The sequence below is a fragment of the Fusarium keratoplasticum genome, chromosome 3 (assembly GCF_025433545.1).
Source record: "Fusarium keratoplasticum isolate Fu6.1 chromosome 3, whole genome shotgun sequence".
NCBI classification, from domain to species: domain Eukaryota; kingdom Fungi; phylum Ascomycota; class Sordariomycetes; order Hypocreales; family Nectriaceae; genus Fusarium; species Fusarium keratoplasticum.
In genome coordinates this window covers 3771329-3791047 of record NC_070531.1, presented here as the reverse complement: position 1 = coordinate 3791047, position 19719 = coordinate 3771329, and the positions used below count along the sequence as shown (strand labels likewise).

Here is a 19719-nt window from a genome sequence, read left to right as displayed (position 1 = left end):
GAGAAATTTTGTATAGAGAATGCTAGGAAAATGAAACAGACATCTTACGATGAGATAACACTGAAGATCTCTTTTATTTATTATTTTACCACTCTTGTGATGCCTATTTAGCTACTCTTAGAAGAGAAGGAGCCAATGCCGTCATGTCTCATCTTACCATGACCCACCTGGCACCGTTTACAAACTCACCGTTTTCTGAGCAAACGGTTGTCACCTGATCTCTTTCACAATTGTACCAGCCATGTACCCCAACACCACAATGTCACGGCCATTCGTAGGCGGCCTAACAAAGCTCAGAGGTTCAGCTCCTCTCAACAGAACCGCCCATGAGATACTGTGAGATGATCACACAAGACATCACAATGCAAGGCACGATTGAGATAAAATAATACACGGCCTTAGAGGCCAGTTCATTGCATTTTGGCTCAATGCTCGCTCTATAGCAAAGGCCGTTTCCTGTCTAAAAAAAAACCAGCGCGCTCTGCGCATGTGGTCGCTCTTCGATATGACAATCCGAATCAAACAAAGAAAAGAGTCCAGCCTCATCTAAGAACGAGACCAGGGACTTTCAGAGCCATGCGATGCATAACTCTCTCCACTAATGAGCAAAACCCAAAAACCGTCTGGTCTGTATCAAGGACCCGTCTACACTGCAATTAAGCTCCAGCTTTGTGAGACCATGCGATCAACCGACTTCGTGCCGCCAATAGCTCTCCTTGAGCTCAAGGTGACATGAGCTTTTCCTTTGACGTTTGCCATCAAGCGTCGTGCCTGGGACATGGAAGAGCTTCCTCCTTTCGTTGATAGAGTCTTCTGGTCCACAGGTCCCATCTCAACAGAAGAGAAACAGAACCAGGCTGCGAGTGCGACCGCTATCATGACGACGGACATAAATGTCGTCAGGGATGACGGCTGCAGTAGTGACGCCAGAGCAGTCGAGACAGGAGCAATGCCCAAGAACGCAGAAGAAAGTTGAGATCTCTCCTCTTTCTCACCGACCGCAAGTTGGGCGCGGGGTGTCTGGGGCTTGACTTGCGTCATGGAAGCAGCAGGAGCCGACTCTCGCTCAACATTCGCACCTGTAAATGGTGCTAGCTCCAGAACATCACGCCTCCTATTTTGCTGAACAGGAGAACCAGAGTTCAGAGCATTCGAGCGAGTGATGCCGACACCCTCGGCACGTTGATGCTCCGTCAGGACATGGCAAGACGAGGTGTCGCTGGATTGTGCTGCGACGTCTTCACGACGACGATCACGTTCTTGATCAACGCAATCTGAGTGATCATAGTAGTCAGAGTAGCCACCAGCCGACTGGCTCAGGCCACTCGTGCCAATGGCACCAGGTCGCGAGGCGTTCGCAAATGTTGTCACCTTCCAAGAAGTTAGTCGCTGCAGTAGGATCAGAAACGGCTCTGCACGTACACTCTGGAGAGAATCTCCCGTGGGATCAACAATGCTGTTGTGACTAATTGCCACCTTTTGACAAATTAGTCGCTGTTCCATCAAGGCATTCATTGAGATACGTACGTTGCTCTCCGCAGGTGACATCGCTCCAGCGGAAGATTGGAGGTCGGTTGTGTAGGCCGACGAGACAGGAGTCTCTGAAGGTTGGAAGTCGGTTGTGTAGGCCGACGAGGCAGAAGTCTCAAGTGAGCTCACGCTGTGACTCAGAACATCCGAGTCGAAGCTGGATGAGGGACTCGAGCTGTATCGCTCAAGGCCAACACCAGGATCGCGATACGTCCTATCTAGGACAATGTCGCCATCACCAAAGAGCTCCTGAGATGTGGCCCAGGCAGGCGCAGATTGCGCACCAAGGTCACCACTTAGATAACCGCCACTGCTCTCTGAGCCACCCGAGGGCTCGATTGGTGGTCGTGGGTTCGGCGCTGGGGACCTAGGTTGACTAACCGACTGCTTGGAGAGTTCGATCGGGACCATACGTTCGTCTTCCGAGAATGATGACTCGGGAGAGAACAGGTTGAAATCGACATAGTCGTGAGTCGATTCTGTCTGGTTGAAAGGTAGATCCACCGATGGAACGGTAGCCACCGCATTGCCCGTATTGTACGGGACAAGCTGGTCTTGTGTCGATGTCGGTGTCACAGGCTTTGTGGAGTACGCCGACACAGAGGAAGATTGAGGAGAGAAGTATCCCTCTGGGTCGTTGAAGAAGTCATAGTCGTCGACAGGAGGGTACTCAAGGAAGTCCTCCCAAGCCACGTTCTCGGCTGGTACTATACCAAGCAGGTTGTCGAGTTCTGGAGTTGAAAGAGCCTGCACGTCTGGGAATCCTATAGAAGCAGAGAAATCAGGCTGAGCAGCGACAGGAGATGTCCGGGCTTCCCGAGCAGGAGTCTTTGTCTTCTTGGTGACCTTGGACGCAGGCTGGGCCTGGCTCTGGGTGACTCCACGCTTCTTGTGGCTGGGGTCGCAGCGGATCTTCTTCCGCCGGCAGCTGTCGCAAGCCTTGATGATTCGCATGAGGTGAGCGTGGTCTCGCTGCTCCTTGGTCTTGGAGCCTCGAGAAGCAGAGTTCGTCACATCGCGGCCGTCTCTCGTCATGATCTTCATTCCAGGCAGGTGAGAGAAGTCGGTGGTCTGGTGCCGCGAAGAAGCCTTTGGAGACTGGCGTCGCGAGGGGGCAGCAGCAGCGTTGACCTGGCTCCAGTCCCAGTTGGACATAACAGGGCTAGCGTTGAAGGAAGAACCGTAACCAGAGTCCTGAAGAGGGCTGGCAGTAGCAGGAGACACAGCGGGGGTAGCCATAGAGTAGACGGGGTAGAACTTGAAGGTCTGACCGGTCAGGTGGGCGTACTCAAGGAAGTCGAGAGAGATGGAAGCGCGCTTCTCCTGGACAGAAGCGGGACCGGGGATGTAAGCGTTCACCAGCTCATCGAGCTCGCGACTTCCGACAGCAGGGAAGAACTGGAGCTGAGAACCGAGGGTGGGCTGGAAGACGGAGAAGCCCTGGGGGAGAGCGTTCGAATTGGCCATGATAAACTGATTACCGTGCGATCCGACTTGATAAGGTTGAATTGTTTAAACGAACGACGGATATTTGGAGCTGCGGTGCGCTCCAAATCCGTGCTTGAAAAAGTGGTGAGTGGGAAAGTCGATGCGCGACTGAATGCGACTCTGTTAGACCAACGGCACCATGTGTGACAAGTCGGAGGGATGCTTACGCCGACCTGCTTACCCTCACGTGAGGTGCTGTATTAGTCCGGCGATAAGAGCTGGAACGCCGAAGGATGCGATATCTTTTCGATGCCAACAGTAGCAAGGCTGTGCCACTAGAGATACGCAGGATCTTTGAGCGGCGAAGCGGGCCACGCTGAGCTGGGGAAGGACGTGGGAATAGGCGAAGCCTCGACAAACGTAACTGGTCGCCAGCTTCGTACGATGTCCTTGTCTCAAAGTATGAGCAAGTGGTGAAGGCGTGAGGGGAGCCTAGGGATGGGGGGAAGTCGTGATACTAGTAACGAAAGGGGGAGAGTAGAAGAAAAAGCCTGAGGCCGCTTGGAGGGCGTCGTCCAAGGTATTTCACTGCCTGGTCTGAAGCTGAACTTGCCTGGGGATTCGCTCAAAGCATGGCGCAGCAGGTGGAGGAGATTGAGTCTTTCGGCGTGCTCGATTAGGCATGGCGTCGCGAGGCAGAGTGACCCATCCTGGCCAATCATGGTGTCCAAATCTCTGGAGATCTGCCTCACTCGGAACGCCCATTGGTCTGCCTGGCCCACCACCTGCACCACCCGAGCTCTGACTTCGGCGAGAAAATGGCGCCTCCATTGGTCAATGCGTGGAGTCCTGCATGTGAGGATGACTCAACTCTGGCAACCCCAGGTTTGAGAGTCGTTCGACCCATGGTCCGCCATTCCGGATATGTGGCCATGCCCGTCGGAGGCCGCGGCATGGCTTAGCAGCCCCTCGTATTTGAGTCTTCAAGATCTCATCTCTATTGTAAGAATAGCCAAATCATTGTATCTCCAGAAGAGATATCTGTATGCTTCTCGAGACTTTACATGTTCTTACTGTGAAACTCTGTGCCATGTGGTGGAAGGAAGGTTTTTGAGGGAAATGTCATAGAATCGTGAGTCAACCACATTCAACTGTGGCCGCGTCCATCATTTGTAGATAGCAAGTCGCAGATCGTCCCAGATCAGGGAGGCCAGACGGCACCACTGTTCCGGCATGTTGTAGACGGCTCTGTTGGCCATAGCAAGACCAACAGAAGCTCATCCATGGGAAGCTCGTCCACGTTGACCAAAGAATTGAGAGGGGGCATCGAGACCACTTATATATTGCACCAGGAACCACCAACATCAATGCCCAGACACATCTCATTTGGCATTACCAAGCAAATGGGTCTACTCCCAGGATCCACACGCCTCTGCCATCCATTGAACGCCCTCCGAACTTCAACACCCCAATCCCCCCAACATTGCCCGCCGATGAACCATGCCGGAGAACAGGACATGGGTTATGGTGGGGGCTCAACACCATCTTGTGCAGTTACTCATTATGAGTATGTATGGCTCGTCCGTTTCGAGAACGAGGTACGGCGCACCAGGCGCCTTGACATTGCCCACCTCGACTATCCCCGAGTAACCCGCGAACCCCATGTTAGTGGCCGATTGCAATCAGGCTTAACCACCGAGTGCCATTGTAGAGTTTGCATTAAACTCAGACAGGTTTGCTCCGAGGTGACTGTGACGGCGAAGCGCAGACTCCATACCCATAGATCCACTGCTCCTGTTTCTCGACTTCCACATTTCCACACCTGCAACAGTACTGTTGTTTGTCATTCCATTGATCACACTGTCTGCATCTGAACCAGATTGGGGGGTCGTAGAGCTCCACGGGATGGTGTATCTTGAAGAAGTGATCCATTAATTCTGTCGGGGTCGTGAACTTGTGCGTGCAGGGCTTCGCCATGACCGGCATGGCCCCAGCATGTTGGTCATTCCAGAACAGGCATTGCCATGTGGTTGTCTTGGTGGGTGTGCAAGCCAAGTCCCTCCCAATGGCCACGATGGAGAAGCTGCGCATCAGTTGAGGTTTCCCAATGGGTTCAGCATCCAGGGCTGAGTTATCCAGGGTCAGCGGAATGAGAGTCGGGCCAAGGGGGGTATCTGTTGATACAGACGGCAGCAACCCTGCAAGATCGAGGTCTACCAGAGAACCCGGTGGATCTAACGTATCCGAGTTGGTTAGGCCCAAGAGGTCGGTGCTCCGCGCGAGATCACCTATCTCGCCAAGGCAATCATGGTGTATCCTCCCAAGCATCGCCAAATGCGAACCCCTCTTCGACTGCAGGTACGAAGCCTCGAAATCACGTAGATCCCAATGTTTGCACTATGGACGAGCTTGAGCAAAGCATCCTGGTCAACAACACTCGACTACATACCGCAACTTTTCGAGAACGGCAGGGTGGACAAGCACCAAGCCGTCGCATGAAGGCCGTTTTCTCCCTCTTTGTCTTTGAGAGAGGACCGCGGCGACGAGGCTTCTTTCCGTGGTCCGAGTCCTCGGGTCCTGAATGGCTAGAAACAGAAGATCTGTCGCTGTTCCCTGGAGATGGTCCTTCAGGCTGAAGATGGTCTTTGATGTCATCACCTGGAGGGTGCTGCACAGGTTTCTGCCAGTCTTCCAGCTCCCGCCACCGGTCATATAGACTTTGGAGTTCCTCTGTCCTATAAGGTTTGGTCGAGTTGGGGCGACGACTGTTTCCAGAGATGTGCTGGATCCTGGAGTATCCTCGCATCGGCTGGTGATAGGGAATGCGAATGAGGTTGCTAGTCTCTCGGTTCATCCAGAAAGCCATATCTTTGGGTTGATCAGAACAGCGTTTCGCGAGATACCTTGGGGGGAGTCAAAGTGCCAGGTCAGTTGTTGGAACAGGAGGAGGATGGGGTTGAACTGCATAAAAAGCATCTCCTTGGAGAGTCGGCTGTTCAAGAAGCACAAGGCATAATGCCCGATGAGCGCCTTCGTTTGCGATAGGGCTTCCGGAGCCTCATTGTGATGGATGTTGGCTGAAACTTCAGGCAAACGGTTCGCGGCCCATTCCCCGCCATGACCTGGAGAGCAAAAAGATTGGCGGCTGTTGATAGTGACCGCGAAAATTCACGGTTTTTAATGGGGCAAACGTTTTTTCGAAATGAAAATGGTTGAACAATCGTGCGCTCGTATCGGCTCAAGTCCACGAGTGGCAAGAGATATTTTTTGCTCCAGTTCACCGTCGGGATGTTGATCGCGAAGGTCTCGTCATGCCCAGCAAGTCTTCTGCATGCCTACTCCACGCACCACCGTTCGCCCTAGAGAACCCGGGCAGTGCTGGCTGGGCTGCATGGCTTCCAGAAGGCATCCGTTTGGTGGCAGGAGCCTGGGCAGCGGTGATGATGCGGGTTGGTACAGCTGGGTCCAATCGAATCATGGGTTGGGGTGGCAGCCCAGCTGCATCTTCCTTCCTCGCTGCTTTTTTGCCTCGGGTTGCTGGATTGATGAGGCGTGGTGGTTGTTTGCCTTGTGACTTGTCGCTCACTCTACGTTGCACTTCAGACTGCGCCACGCCTTTAACGGTGGTTGATTGGGGTGTCAGGTCCTGGGCCCCGTTCATGTGCAACTGTGTCACTTGCCCATCGCCCGTTTGTTCAGTCTTTTCAGCCTCCGTTTGCCCAAAGGGCCCGTTTGGCATCGTCGTGAAAACTGTCGGTGGGAAGTCATCTGTAGGCAGCGTGAAACCAATAATCTCCTTGCTCCTGACACTTTTTCGCGCCATCTTTGTGATTCGAGGAGCCGACTTGGGCTTTGGGTCAGGTTTTGGGTCGGGATCGCCGTCAGCCATGCCATCATGCGGTGAAGATGGAGTGTCAACTGTGATGGCTTCCTCCCCATCACTCGACACAGGTTGGGCAGGTTTGGGCCTGCTGCGACGAGTAGGATTCGTTCGTCGCCGCATGGGAGGCGGTGACAGGTCGTCCTCGGGGCTGTTGACCGACGCAGCATCACTATTGTGTGCTGCTTCATCTGCATCTGCATCTCCATCTGCATCTCCATCTGCATCTGCATCTTCATCCAACATGGGTGACTCTTCCTCCAGGCTCGGCGCCACGACGACAGGGTGGTTATTGCTGTTTGATAAGTCGTCAGGATCCGGGGTATCGGCATGCGATATATCTGAAGACATCGAGCTTCGCCGGCTACCTGCGTCGCCCGACAAATTGTGGTGCACGACACGACTGTGTGCAACACTAGGCTCCTCATTAACGGAGGCTGAAGGGGGTTCGATTGGTGATCTCCTCTGCGCTTCGATGGTTGTCTCTGCTGCGGGGCGCATGCGGGTTCTCGCAACGCGGTCTCGATCTTTCTTTTCAGATACCATTAGCAGGCCTCGCCGTTGTCTTGACCTGATTCGTAGTTCTGTTCTTGGTTCTTTGGCCGGCCCAGGGAGATCATCCGCGTGATTGCGGGGAGCTACAGCCGTCTCTGCACTCAAAGCTCGTTTTGTACCCCGGACACCTGAAGCCTTGTTCGTTGACTCTTTCGTTGATGGTTTAGATGTTATGCGTTCGACTCGTGTTGGAGCCATGTTGGGAAGGGGTCCTTTTTCAGGTCCATCGTCACCGTGAGTGCGGTTCTGGGCTGAAAAAACCGCATCCGTTTCAGAATCCCGTGGTGGTGGTGATGGTGATGGTGATCTCGATGGTTGCGCCAGAACATCGTGACGTGAAGAGTTCCCTTCGCTTTGTTGAAGCCAGCTTTCAAATGCTTCGTCCTGGGCCGTAACTGGCTCCACGGAATCTTGAGCTGGTTCTGAAGCCCTTGCATCCTTTGGTGGTGGTGAAGGAGACCCTGGTGGTTGCCTCGAACGCTTTTTCCGGTTGCGCTCATTGGCTGGGGGCTCGACAGCCTGGCTTTCGCGGTTCTTGGGCTGGACGGGCGCGGGAGCTGGAACAGAGTCCACCGCATCCTTCGGTGGTAAGGGGCGGGACCTCGATGCTTGAGCCGGGCCCTTGTGGCCTTGGTGGCTGGCCTCTTTTTGTCTAGGCCGGTCGTGGTTGAAGTTTTGTTCGTTCCCTGCCAATAACTCTCTGAGGGATGCCCGTTGGGGGAGCGTGCGACGACCTATCTGACGGGGGGCAGGATTGGCGTCCGCTTTCGCTAGATTGTCTGGAGGGGGCGGCGATTTGGAGCTTCTGCGATCACGGTCGATTGTGCCCGGTGGCCTTGGCCTGGCGGTGATTTGTGCAGTCTTGGAGGCTTCGTTCGTCCTCTCTCGGAGGGCTTGACTTTGAACTGAAGGCGCTGAGGATGTGTAGGGCGTGAGTGTCAAAGTCGCCCCAAAAAGGCTACGAGCATGCCCCAACTTATTCGGGGGTGACTCCTGACGCCTCCTTCTTTTTGATGGCCGTGCATCCTCGGAAGGCGAATCCTGCTGCTGGCCAGGGCTGGTGGCCATTTTGCGAGCCTCGTACGGCGAGTGAGGAGAGATGACTGCTCTCCCGATCCTCGAGGCTCCCCCAACAAGGTCTGTAAGCGGGCGATGGCGAAGCTGAAAGTGAGAAGACTGATCATTTCTCGGGGTACGAGTTGAGGCGGCAGTTGATCCTGGAGTCCGAGTACCAGCATTCGCACGGCGTCTTTCAACATCTTTTGCTCGCTTGTCCAGTAGTTCCGTCAAATCCTGCTCTCTCTGCCCAGTGCGGTCCGAGACTTGCACAATGGCAGCGCCCCGATCCAGCTCGAACTCGTCGCCCTCGTCCAGGTCCCCTCCTTCCTGCCAGTGAGCATCTCCGATGAAGTGGCCGCGGTCATCGTAGACCATGATGCGTTTGTTGAAAGTGTGGTACTTGAGGACGCCATCTTGCCATCGTTTTTGCTTTCGCTTTAGGTCATGGGTGAAGAGGCAAATGAAGTCCACCACGAGAGCCGACGTCGGTACAGAATTTGAAGTCATGACCAGGGAGGATGAACTAGCCATAGCGTAGATGCGTCAAAAAAGAATATACTTGTTGCATTTCGAAAATAGGACAAGGAGTCCTACGATCCGAAAGGCCGTACAAGCAGACGAGGGCCTCAAAGGTCCTTTGCGATTGAACTAACACGACAAGTTCAAGGAGGGGACGCGTTGGTCCGCACCTCACAGGCACTTGACGCGACGCCAGATCACGTGGTCGACATCACTCCACTTTAACCAGGCTCCCCTCCAGGGCGGCTTCTGCCTGGCAGGGCCTGTGCCACTACCTACCCTAGGCCGGATGGACGAGGAGACAATCCCAAGCTTTTTTTACCCTGGAAGTTAGGATGGATATGATGAGAAGCCTCCAAGTTATGAAAGCCCTCCAGATATATCTTGTAGGCTTCGGAGGGCTCTGGAAGGCCGTTTTATGTTCATATTTGCGCTCCTGGAACGGTGGAGCAGCCAGACCTTCCAGAATAGCGGCTCATCGGCGATGGATCTCCCAAATGGCCCCGATCCCGCGCATTGTGTATTTAAACTTCCATCGTGCATTAGCCTAGCTCTAAGGAAGACAACGCCTTTCTATACATGGCGTATTAATGGCAGGGGAAGGACAGGGTTGTCACGCGGTTGTTGGTGGTTGAAGATTGGTTGGTGATCACGTACAGAGCTGGATAGCTGTGTAGATAGAGGACAAAGGAACTTAGTATTCTATGGGTATCAATGGATATCTTTAAAAGACTTGTGTGGTACCTAATTGCACCCGATGCAACTTGAATAAAACGCTGATATGCCGTCCCGTCCATGATGGCAAGCTATTATCTGAGGCCTGCTTCCAACCAACGCCATGAATGGGATAATGCCAAATTTGAGAACCCCCACAAAATTCCTCCACAGTCTGCCCCTGTGTTCTCTGCTTCAAAAAGTCTAGAAATCCTGTGTAAAATGTCTTGAGAATGTTAATGCACCGCATGAGGCACAACCCAAGTAAGGTACTGCCCCTTAGCGGGACATGTAATCACCACCACCAAGAGATTCGAGGTCCATCGGTGTCACGGGTCCTGGACTACCGAGGGGAGCTAGTCTAGGCGATCGGGGCTTGAGCGGAGTAGGCGCAATGAACCGCGACTCTCGAAGAGGAAGAGAGCTCAGCGAGACACCGGCATCAAGTTTGTGATCGGACTTGGCTGAGCTGCTGATGAGCTCGTTGGCAGCCATGCTGGCTTGAGCAATCATGTCCCGCTGGTATTGTTGCAACTTGCGACGGAGTTCCGTCTCATGCATTGACTGGTTGGTCGTGCGGGGAGTTGCATGAGAATCGGGCCCGATGTCAGACGAGAGTGTGCCTGTCAAACCAGGACGCAGGTTTGTCTGACTGCCGTTCCTGTTCTCATAGTTGGAAGGATAGTACTTCCCCATAGGCAGGGGGCTATCGTGGAAGCCGGGAGCCAGGTAAGAGGCAACAGGCGTGTTTGATTGAATCATGGAGGCGTTCTGGGCGGGGTGTGAGGTTGGACGGTCGGCGTAGACTGGTCCCGACTCTGAGATAAGGCGGCTCATTCTGGTGTCTGGGTGATGCTGAAATGGGTGTGGGCGATGTATGCGGCTGTTGGGGTCTTCGTGAAGTGGGAAATAACCTCTGCATTCAACTGGTTAGAAGTTGTTCTGGCCAACAGGCTTGCTAGATTTACCCAGGAAGATCACCTCGTGCTGAGAGAGGCTCAGGTGGAGTGCGCGCGGGAGCAGTGCTGAAGCGCTTGAGTTGCGGCAGCTCAATGGCTATGGGTCGAGCACGGCTGCGACTGCGTGGAGTAGAAGATCTAGATGGGGTGCCAGGGATCGATCGATCATTATCATCTGGGGTGAGGATGGATGTGAGTATAAGAACTTGGACAAGACGAATTGATGATGAAAGGCCGAGAGGGGCTAGTGACGGAGAGGATGAAAAACAGGAAAATGAGGCATATGATGGGATATAAGAGGCTTTATTAGGGCAGAGCCATAACCAACATCCATGACAGGGCGAGCGTCACTTAAACGGCCGGCCCCGGGAATATGGGGCCGCTACCCCGCGATGACTGGAGTCTTGGGTGTGGGGGAGAGGCACGAGTAGCGCGACGCGCGACAATCTGCCCGGACCTGGTTGACCGGGAGGCCCGGCCCGAAAGAGGTTGGGAAACGTGTTGCGAGAGGGGTAAAAAAAAAGTGAAGGCTGAGGATGATGGGAGTGGTAGGACGTGAGAGAAAACAGCTGCCAAAATGGGCGAGCAACGGGCATTTGAAAGAGATATGGCGAATCGAAATGGGCATGGGAATCTCAACAATGGGGGTGCGGGAGGCTCCCGAGACCTCTCATCCGGCCCCGCGCTGTGCGCCAGTCATTTCCAAATGGCACCATTGGCTGCTCTGAGACCAGAGGTTGCGCTGACGGACATGTGGATGCATCGCAGCGTGGGACTCAGCGTGGCGGCGGCTCTTAGTTGCTGGAGCTCCTCAATCAACCCCGTCCTCGTACATGTCGCATTGGCCGCGAGTTGGGTAATGGTGTACAGTGTGCAGTTTGTGCCATGTGTCAGGGGTTTCTTGGTTCCTCTGAGGGTGCTATTGTGGCGTTGGACCGGGTTGGTGAAAAATTGGCGCCGTGTCTCTGGTTTCGGAGGTTTTTGTGACGACCCTGGGGCCAGCGACTTTCCGTCTTCGGATTTGTCACTCGAGCATGGTCCCCGATGATCATGTTGATAGGAGGATACTTGAGCACTCACTCAAGAGCAGGTGATGGGAGATCAATGGGGAGAGGTGGGGTACATGGGCAATCATGGGATGGGCGGAACACCCAAACAAGGCTATCCGCAGTCTTTCATTCCAGAAGTGTGGAGGGCTCACCTTGAAAACGGGCATTATAGGCACGGATATCGTCTCCGTCGATATATCCCTCTCGGCCGAGGGCAGATCTCGAGTGCGGGAACGTCGGGGTGTTGCGTCCGGACAGTACCAAGTCGCCGAGGTCGTCAGATCGTGGGCTGTTGGGAGAGGAGGTGATGGAAAGGTCGGAGTTGGTGGACATAGTACGCCCAGGCATCGAGGGTCGCAGCCTGGGCGACAGGTAAGGGGACTTGATGGAACGGGCAAGGCTGGCCATGGTGTCGTCGTCGGTTGTCGATGTCTGAGGTTTGTATCTCTGATGAGGTGCTGCCTGGCTGATTAAACAGCCCGAGTCGTGGATCAAGCGCCAGCGTCGTTGCATGAATGAAGGGAGCGAGTTGTTCGAGACGAAGAGGAGGCCGAGTGACAGGAATGAAGCTGAGGAGGGTAGGGCGGCACTCGGAGGCTGATTATGTGCAGTGAGGGGCAGCTCCTGTCGCAGATGAATGGATGGCGAAGCGAAGCGCAGCGCAGCGACTTTGTATCAAGCAGAGGCCGCGGAGTCGTGTGCGATAAGTCAGATGGCGACTGGAATTGCCAAGAAGAGCCGGATAAGCAGACGAAGAGAGGTAGACGCTTGAAGAACGAATTGATGAGAGAGGGAACAGAGGTGCTAAGAAGAGAAATATTGAAGGGGTCCGAAACGGTTTTGTCAATAGCCCGGCGTCAACTTAGGACTCTCTGTCAGGACTGATCTTCCCGTTCCATCCCATCCTCCAAAAAGTGGGAATCTTGGACAGCCTCCGCTAATGATATCGGGGGGAACCAGGACGAAGCACGAAGGTACCCGACGGGACGGGGTGAGATTGTCAAGGGCAGGGGAGCGAGGTGGACCTCTGCGGCGGGTTTCTTTGACCTTTTGGATGCTCGGGGCCCGCTTTTAGGTACCTCGTCGGGCTCGCAACTTGATGGAGGGGGTTTTGGCATGTAGCATTGTCTGCCCATGGGGGGTTTATCCTGGCGAATAACGACAGATCTGTACCTTGCCTCGTGCGTCGTATCTGTACAGTTGGCGAGCAGATACCTGCGGGACGACCCTGCAGGCTCCCACTGCGACCAACAGCAAACAAAAAGACCGGCGTTTGTTGAGCGTCGGCGAGATACAGGATGATTGTCGAGACGAGACTCAGAGAGAGACATTTGACTGCGAATCAAAATAGACAAATGAAGGCTCAGTAGAAGGAATACGAGTCAACCAAATGACTCTACTGCTTGCTAGTGCTATTCGTGAGAGCACCCGACCCTTCAAGATAATCCTCCGCAGGGCCAGTGGTGTCAGACCCTCAATGACGAAGTCTGCGGTTAATTGCCCGGCTCCGCGGTCGCCTCTGTGCCTTGATGCTATCGTCATGTGGAGCGAAAAGACAAGGCCATCACACAAAAACCCATCCAAGGCTAAGAAAAATCGAGAGAAAAATTATGCTAAAAGAAAAAAAAGTGGCAGGCCCCTCTGTGGATGCAAGCAAGCAAGCAAGCCTCGTGCTCGTTTTGCTGAGGAATTCTCATTCTAAGAAATTCGTAATCTCAGCCTTTCGTATCGCCTCTTTTTTTTAGACCACAACTTCCCACAAAGAGTGCTTCTAACAAAACCCAACACGGGCGGTCAAGGCCTCGACTCTCTCATTAGCACCACGTGCATTCTCTTGTGGTTCTAACTTATGCTTCCAAAGGTGATGATCAGCATGAGAAACTCTGGCTAACACGCCTCTGTCCCTCTCCGCCGGAATGAATATCTTGGCCCTGGCACCGAAAACAAACGGGATTTAACAGCAATCCACTCTCTGGTCCGTTCGCCAGTATCTGATCGACGTCATGGCGTCGAAAAGGACAATAGGACCCACATCGCTTCCTTGCAAGCACCGCTCCTTTTGTTGCCAATGGAGAGTCGTTGTCCTCTCAGGCCCTCGTCGGGCACAAGATGCCACTGATGGAACAAGGCTACCAAGGCCGGACTGGTAGGGCCAGCCAGTCAAGGACCCGGTCCCTTGAAAGGACCCTTCTCCCTCGCTTCAAATCCGTCATCGTCACCTCACCACTCAGAGTCTTGGTTTGGGGGCAAACTTGTCCGTGATCGACATTGCCCCCTCTGACTCTCCCCTTCGAATGTCACACACTGTGCCTCGGTGGTGCGATATCGACGTCGGTCTGCATTGCCCTCTATTTGTCTCACATTTTACGCGCGCGGGGCAGATCACAGTATCACGGTTCTTTGCCTTGAACGACGCTTGTGTGACCGTTTGCTCTGCGGTACGCTGTGATAGATAACAAACGGCCGTGATGATTTCACAAACAGCGAGTAACAATGACCCTCAACCGATGACTGGTTGCACAGGTTTCATCACAACGGGCCGGTCGACTCTGGACACCACCTTGGCAAACTGTTGGTTAACCTTGACGGGAGGCTGCCACGGGAGGTTGCCGTAGTCAACTGCAACATGCTCAATTCGGTAGATAACTGTGCGATTAAGTTTGATACGAGTAAACCAGGAACATAACAAGTCTCGCTCGTTGTACGGATAAATGAAACGGGGCGAACGAGGGCATTGATTCCAAGCCAGTGGTTGAACGGTCCAGCAGCCCGCCGGCGGGCTTCCCAAGTAGCCGTCATGAGTTGTCCTGCTCATCACGTCACAACCTGCCATTATATCGATGTTGGTTCCATCATTCCTCCTCTTGAGAGCCAATTCGCTGAGCAAACCATGCTCAAACGTGGGCACGACCAGTAAAGCGCGATCGCGTGTTGCGGTGCTTCCACCAATATCCAAGGGCGGCCAGAGTCGCAATGAACCACAGTAGGGCGCTGGTCAAGTCAACCCACACAGCGTTCTTCATGCGCTGGACATCGCTATCGCCCTCGGCATCCTCATTGATGTACATCTGCACGCGTGTCACACTCGAGTCAGCCGATGATCCATTAAATGCCGCCGTTGATCGTCGGCACTAAGCACATGAGAGAGAGGCATACCTTTCCAAAGACGCCAAAGAGGGCGATCCAGAGGATGAAGAGGATAAAGTCCCATATCGCAACGACAACTCCCGCGATACGTAGGATGAAGGGGACAAAGTAGACAACACATGTGACCGCTGAGATACTACCGACGACCACGGCGTAGACCTACTCTAGTCAGCGATTTGCGCCTAGGCGTACAGCCTGCAGCCAACCGAAGTTCACTCACCCATTTCGAGTCTGAGTATTTGTGTTGTTGGTTGGCGCGATGGAGGTCGGTGCCGTATAGACCACATGTGGTCAGGGCGAGCGCGAAGCAGCACAGATGAAGGGCCGAAAAAAGCACATAGCTTACAGCCAAGTCTTTGATGCCCATTATTTTGCCGTGTCTTCCTTGGCCGTGTTATTATGAGTGGGGTTTGCGTGCACCACAGAGGAGAAGCTCGTTGTCAAGAGGAGGAGGCTATCTTCGGGTCGCAGCGGGGCAGCGATTCACGGAAGGTGGGTTGTAGGAGCGTCAAACTGGCGGTGATTGTGTCGGGTCGGATCAGGTCAGTCTTGAGGAAGCTTGTGAAGGCGCGCCACTGTGAGCTTCAAGATCGCGACTGAACAAAAGATGCGCAGGAGCAACTCGTACCTTGGCAATCTCGAGTGTTAATTAATACGTAGGTAGAAAGAGTCTATGGAGTCATTCTAGGCGACTAGGGCAGCCAGGCCATCTAAATCAACAAAAGTTGTGACGGTCCTTGGAAATTGTTGTGAATCAACAGCTGAGAACGATGACGTAGGAGTGGAGCAGGCTCGTTTTAGCCAGACGAATGATCCTGACCCCCAAGCAACCTTGATTTTGAAGCTGGACCGGGTTATTCTATTTCCGCTCCATCTCATCCCTTCATCACCCGCCCCGCTGCCATGACAGCACTGGCTCAATGAAAGCGCCAAAACTCTCGGTAAACTCGTCCTTCCAGGCTTCAACCCTCTGACCCGTCATGTCGTTTCCATACAGGTCTCCTCGCCGGAACACAACGACTTTTTTGCATCGCCCCGAGGCTGTCCGCCGGTCAATTCCGGCACTAACATAATACCTAAATTAGCGAAAGAATCCGGTGGCATTCGTTGGACTTACATCTTAATGTTTTTGGGTGAAAGCGCGTTTCGGAAATCATGGTTCTTGAGCCATTCCTTGTCTTTGTGCCTCACATGCACTTCACCAACCCAACTTCGTGAGTGTAGTGATTTCTCTGTCAAAGGCTCTGGCGTGGAGAATGCCAGGAGGCGTATATAGCGGCCCTCCGACTGGGAAATTTCTTTCTTATGATCGAACCTGTCATATTGTGACTTCCAGTTGGCTGTATTCCAGCAGATTTCTTTATCTTGGTGCCGAGCTGGCAAATCTTTGACAAGAATTCTAAGATCGCAGCTGGTCGGATGGTCGTATATACTGTGGACTCTGATTGTGATTGCCCATGCCCAGTGTTTGGTCCAGTCTCGATCAGGATGAATCGCATGCTCCAATTCTCCAGGATGAAGCGAAGCCATCTTCTCCCATGAGGCTCCCGCTCCGAAGAGTTGACCATAGTCTCTGAAGGCGAGACTCATACGGCCACACTCCCGATAATCCTGGATTCCGGTCCTTCTTGGAGTGAGGCTGCTCTGACCAGTCGACCCAGTAGTTTCATTGTTTGCCAGAAATAAGCGGCGGGCCGCTTGCAACCGTGTCGACAGAATTCGAGGGGCTGATCTTCTCGCCCGCGCTTAGAGGGTTATCGCCGTAGGGTGGAGGGTCATCTTGGGACTTCTCAGAGGGTGTTGGGTTATGTCTGAACCATTTCATTTTTCCTGGCTGTCAGTTGACAAAGGACATCACTGGTTCAACAGCCATCAGAGAATTTTATGATCTACTTGAAACCTTAAAATGAGTCCAGATCTCGACTGTAAAGCATTCGTTTTGATGATGCACACAAGTCACGGAGTTGATGCGAGATGAAACTTAGACTGAGCCCGTCGCCGACCGTAGTAACTGAATGAAACGAAATGATGACATGAATGTCAGATGAGTACACGAGGCGCAAATATGCTGTGATTATCCTTATCCAAAGAACCCGGGTGCCTTTGTACACGCGCGAATGGAGATGGTCGTCAATTTAGAGATCCATGGATCAGCCTTGGTGGTGTAGAGGCCAAGACACCACGACCCACACAGCAACCTCTCCGTTGTGTAAAGAAGACTTCTAGAAAATGCGCAGCCCTCGAAGTGAAGCAAAGTGCTGTGTTTCAGTGGGACGCTGCTCGCAATTCTTCAACTCCTGTCCTCTCGTTTCCCAGCTGCCTGGATGCCCAGGGATGCACGCCGAGCACCGCCACCCACATCTCATGTCAGCTGTCCATGCGGCTCTGCGGAGGGGGAAGGTCACGGGGCAAAGCAGCACCTTTGTGGCTACCGACTCAATTTCAAGGAATCTGGTCCAAAACAGGGCTTGTGATGAACCTTTCAAAGTTACTTTCACAAGGCTCACTGGCTTATTAGCCATGAAAGCACAAGTGTGCCCAGTCCGAGCGCTAGACGAGACGTCAGCAGCCTAGGCTGCTGTCAACTAACACTAGCTTGACTCCACATAGAGCCGTTGCCTTTCGTTGACGCCGTGAGGCCCAGCGCCGAACAAGAGAAGCTAGCCGGTCTGCTTTCATAAAAACAGAGGCTTAGCAGTTGTGCCTTGTAGTCATTGTACAAGGCTTTCTGTTATTCGGGATATCACCTGTGATTGTGCGCAAATTGAAGTGGGATTTCCCACCTCTGTGGATGTTGGCCTCTTAGACAAGTGTGATCGAGATGGCGATAGGAGGCACTGTGAGTGCCTGGGAGGCTGATATGGCTGCGCTCACCGAGATAGCACTGCCGGGGCATTTCAATTGTGATACTTTCACTTGGAAATCCCGGCGCCTCACAAAGCCAGTGTGAAATGTCGAGGCCTCTTGGATCGAGTATATATATCTGTGGATATCTGGCCTCAGACGTTAAGGGGGATAACAACAAGCAAGCTTTAGAGCAAAGACACTCATCAACACACTCACCATCACCATTAACTTCTTCTTCTTCTTCTTCTTCTTCTTCCTCAAAATGGCTTACACCAACTGGTATGTTTCTTGGATAGTGCTTTGCTTCAGCCCCTAACCTTCAACAGCAACGACAGCAACTCTACCGAGAGCCACCGCCGACCTGTCAACTTGGCCAACCCGCCGCGAGTATGGCAATGCGTATGTTGGATCAAAGATGCTACTTCTTCTGATGCTGAGATGCTAACTATGGCCCAGTGCAATTGCAAACAGGGTTGGTTCAGCATGGCCCTTGACTCAGCTTGCCCTGGGTGTCTCGTTCGACGCTGTGGCGGCTGCACCTACGCCGCCTCCTGATGAGCGAATCATGGGAAACGGATCTATAAGATCTGCCTGTCCTTACCGAAGGGGAACAACCCCATTTCCTTTATCGAGACTGTGCTGGGTTCGAGGTGGAGTGTATGTGGACTAGACGGGATGGGAGCGCTCGCTTGGCATGCATTGCATTATTGTTTATCGTCACTAGAGAGGCTGGCACTCACGTGCGGGATAGATAAAATACATTCTTTTTTGTAACTGTCTCGATCTTTGCCACTTCAGCCCTATTGCTATTACTATTGTCAACTTTCAGCACCAGCTACCTGTGGCCAACATGGTATTGGAGCAGCTCTTATATTAGGGCCAAGGTAACTAACCCAATAGAGTCTTGACTTTCCATCTCTCCCCATCTACATCATAGATGAAATAAGTCACGCTCTTGAACGTAGCTTTCCATAACAAGGATCCCCCTCGGGTTCTATTCCCATGCCGAGGCATGAGTGGTGATGCCCCACTCTTCCGACCGCAACTTGACATCCACATCCATCATCACGGCCCGTAACACATGAGACCGTAAAAAACATCTCGGGATCTAAAGTGATATAGCTACATATCGTCTAGTTCCTCTTATCCATAAGCCCATCCCAGCCATGTCCGATCTCGGCCCCCCTTTCCACCACATCCCCGGCCTCCCAAACTTCCGGGACCTCGGAGGTCATCCGATCCCCATCGCCTCCCGACCGGGCTACACCATCAGGCCCGGCGTTGTCTTCCGCTCCGCTGATCCATCGGGCGTCACCGATGAGGGTGTCTCGCATCTTCAGGACCTCAAGATCTCACACGTCTATGACCTACGCTCCAGGCCTGAGATTGAGCGCTACTCCTCGGCAATTCGGGAGTGGCCCGGCGCTGAGCGCGTCTTCGTCCCCGTCTTCATGGACGAGGACTACAGCCCGGAGGCCATCGCGATACGCTATCAGAACTACACCGCCGAGGGACACGAGGGATTCACTGAAGCTTATCGGTCCATCTGGGAGTCGGGCATCGGACCTATCAAGACGATCCTCTCTCACCTAGCCAAGCCGGACCCCTCTCCGTTACTCGTCCACTGCACGGCGGGTAAAGACAGAACAGGCGTCGTGTGCGCGTTTGTCTTATCCATCTGCGGCGTCGATGACGAGACCATCGCCCGCGAGTATAGTCTCACAGAGGCCGGGCTGGGCGACTTTAGGGAACAGCTCCTCAACGCTGTGATGAAGAGCCCTGAGCTTCAAGGCAACCCGGAAGGTGCAAAGCGGATGCTCGGTGCGAAGCCAGAGAACATGCTTGGAGCACTGAAGGCCATGCGCGAACAGCATGGCTCCGTAGAACAATATGTCATTGAGAAATGTGGCCTCTCGCAGGAGGAGGTTGAGCAGATTAGGAAGAACTTGATCGTGCCGAGCACGAGTACGTGAGAGGCACAGAAAAGGAGAGGGGGATGAAAATCGAGGTCAGTCGTTAGCATAAATAGAAT

The 19719-nt window shown here is 53.4% G+C and overlaps 7 protein-coding genes across 7 annotated transcripts; 2 read left to right on the top strand and 5 right to left on the bottom strand.

Moving 5' to 3' along the window:
* Window positions 1-645: 645 nt before the first annotated feature.
* Window positions 646-2997, bottom strand: NCS57_00449400 (uncharacterized protein; the record flags this gene model as incomplete). The annotated part of the gene is made up of 3 exons (XM_053054454.1): window positions 646-1371; window positions 1423-1476; window positions 1528-2997. 3 exons carry the CDS (start codon window positions 2995-2997, stop codon window positions 646-648), a joined length of 2250 nt encoding a protein of 749 aa, XP_052916614.1.
* Window positions 2998-4683: 1686 nt separating this feature from the next.
* Window positions 4684-5824, bottom strand: NCS57_00449300 (DUF2439 domain-containing protein; the record flags this gene model as incomplete). Its single annotated transcript, XM_053054453.1, has 3 exons — window positions 4684-4780; window positions 4835-5355; window positions 5408-5824. The coding sequence occupies 3 exons, from the start codon at window positions 5822-5824 to the stop codon at window positions 4684-4686; spliced, it is 1035 nt and encodes a 344-aa protein (XP_052916613.1).
* A 411-nt stretch (window positions 5825-6235) lies between these two features.
* On the bottom strand, window positions 6236-8959 carry NCS57_00449200 (DUF2439 domain-containing protein; the record flags this gene model as incomplete). Its single annotated transcript, XM_053054452.1, has 1 exon — window positions 6236-8959. The coding sequence occupies one exon, from the start codon at window positions 8957-8959 to the stop codon at window positions 6236-6238; it is 2724 nt and encodes a 907-aa protein (XP_052916612.1).
* A 1005-nt stretch (window positions 8960-9964) lies between these two features.
* On the bottom strand, window positions 9965-12206 carry NCS57_00449100 (uncharacterized protein; the record flags this gene model as incomplete). Its single annotated transcript, XM_053054451.1, has 3 exons — window positions 9965-10601; window positions 10654-10849; window positions 11846-12206. 3 exons carry the CDS (start codon window positions 12204-12206, stop codon window positions 9965-9967), a joined length of 1194 nt encoding a protein of 397 aa, XP_052916611.1.
* A 2381-nt stretch (window positions 12207-14587) lies between these two features.
* On the bottom strand, window positions 14588-15207 carry NCS57_00449000 (uncharacterized protein; the record flags this gene model as incomplete). The annotated part of the gene is made up of 3 exons (XM_053054450.1): window positions 14588-14761; window positions 14850-14999; window positions 15061-15207. 3 exons carry the CDS (start codon window positions 15205-15207, stop codon window positions 14588-14590), a joined length of 471 nt encoding a protein of 156 aa, XP_052916610.1.
* A 2710-nt stretch (window positions 15208-17917) lies between these two features.
* NCS57_00448900 (uncharacterized protein) lies at window positions 17918-18357 on the top strand. Its single transcript, XM_053054449.1, has 3 exons — window positions 17918-17966; window positions 18014-18086; window positions 18144-18357. Exons 1-3 carry the CDS (start codon window positions 17950-17952, stop codon window positions 18240-18242), a joined length of 189 nt encoding a protein of 62 aa, XP_052916609.1. The 5' UTR covers window positions 17918-17949; the 3' UTR covers window positions 18243-18357.
* A 496-nt stretch (window positions 18358-18853) lies between these two features.
* Window positions 18854-19660, top strand: NCS57_00448800 (TYR-PHOSPHATASE-2 domain-containing protein; the record flags this gene model as incomplete). Its single annotated transcript, XM_053054448.1, has 1 exon — window positions 18854-19660. One exon carries the CDS (start codon window positions 18854-18856, stop codon window positions 19658-19660), a length of 807 nt encoding a protein of 268 aa, XP_052916608.1.
* Window positions 19661-19719: the final 59 nt, after the last annotated feature.

Excerpts from the sequence above, each read along its gene's own strand:
- NCS57_00448900 (XM_053054449.1), top strand. Across the intron at positions 18,087-18,143 it reads CGCCGCGAGTATGGCAATGC|TGCAATTGCAAACAGGGTTG; the intron begins GTATGTTGGATC and ends ACTATGGCCCAG.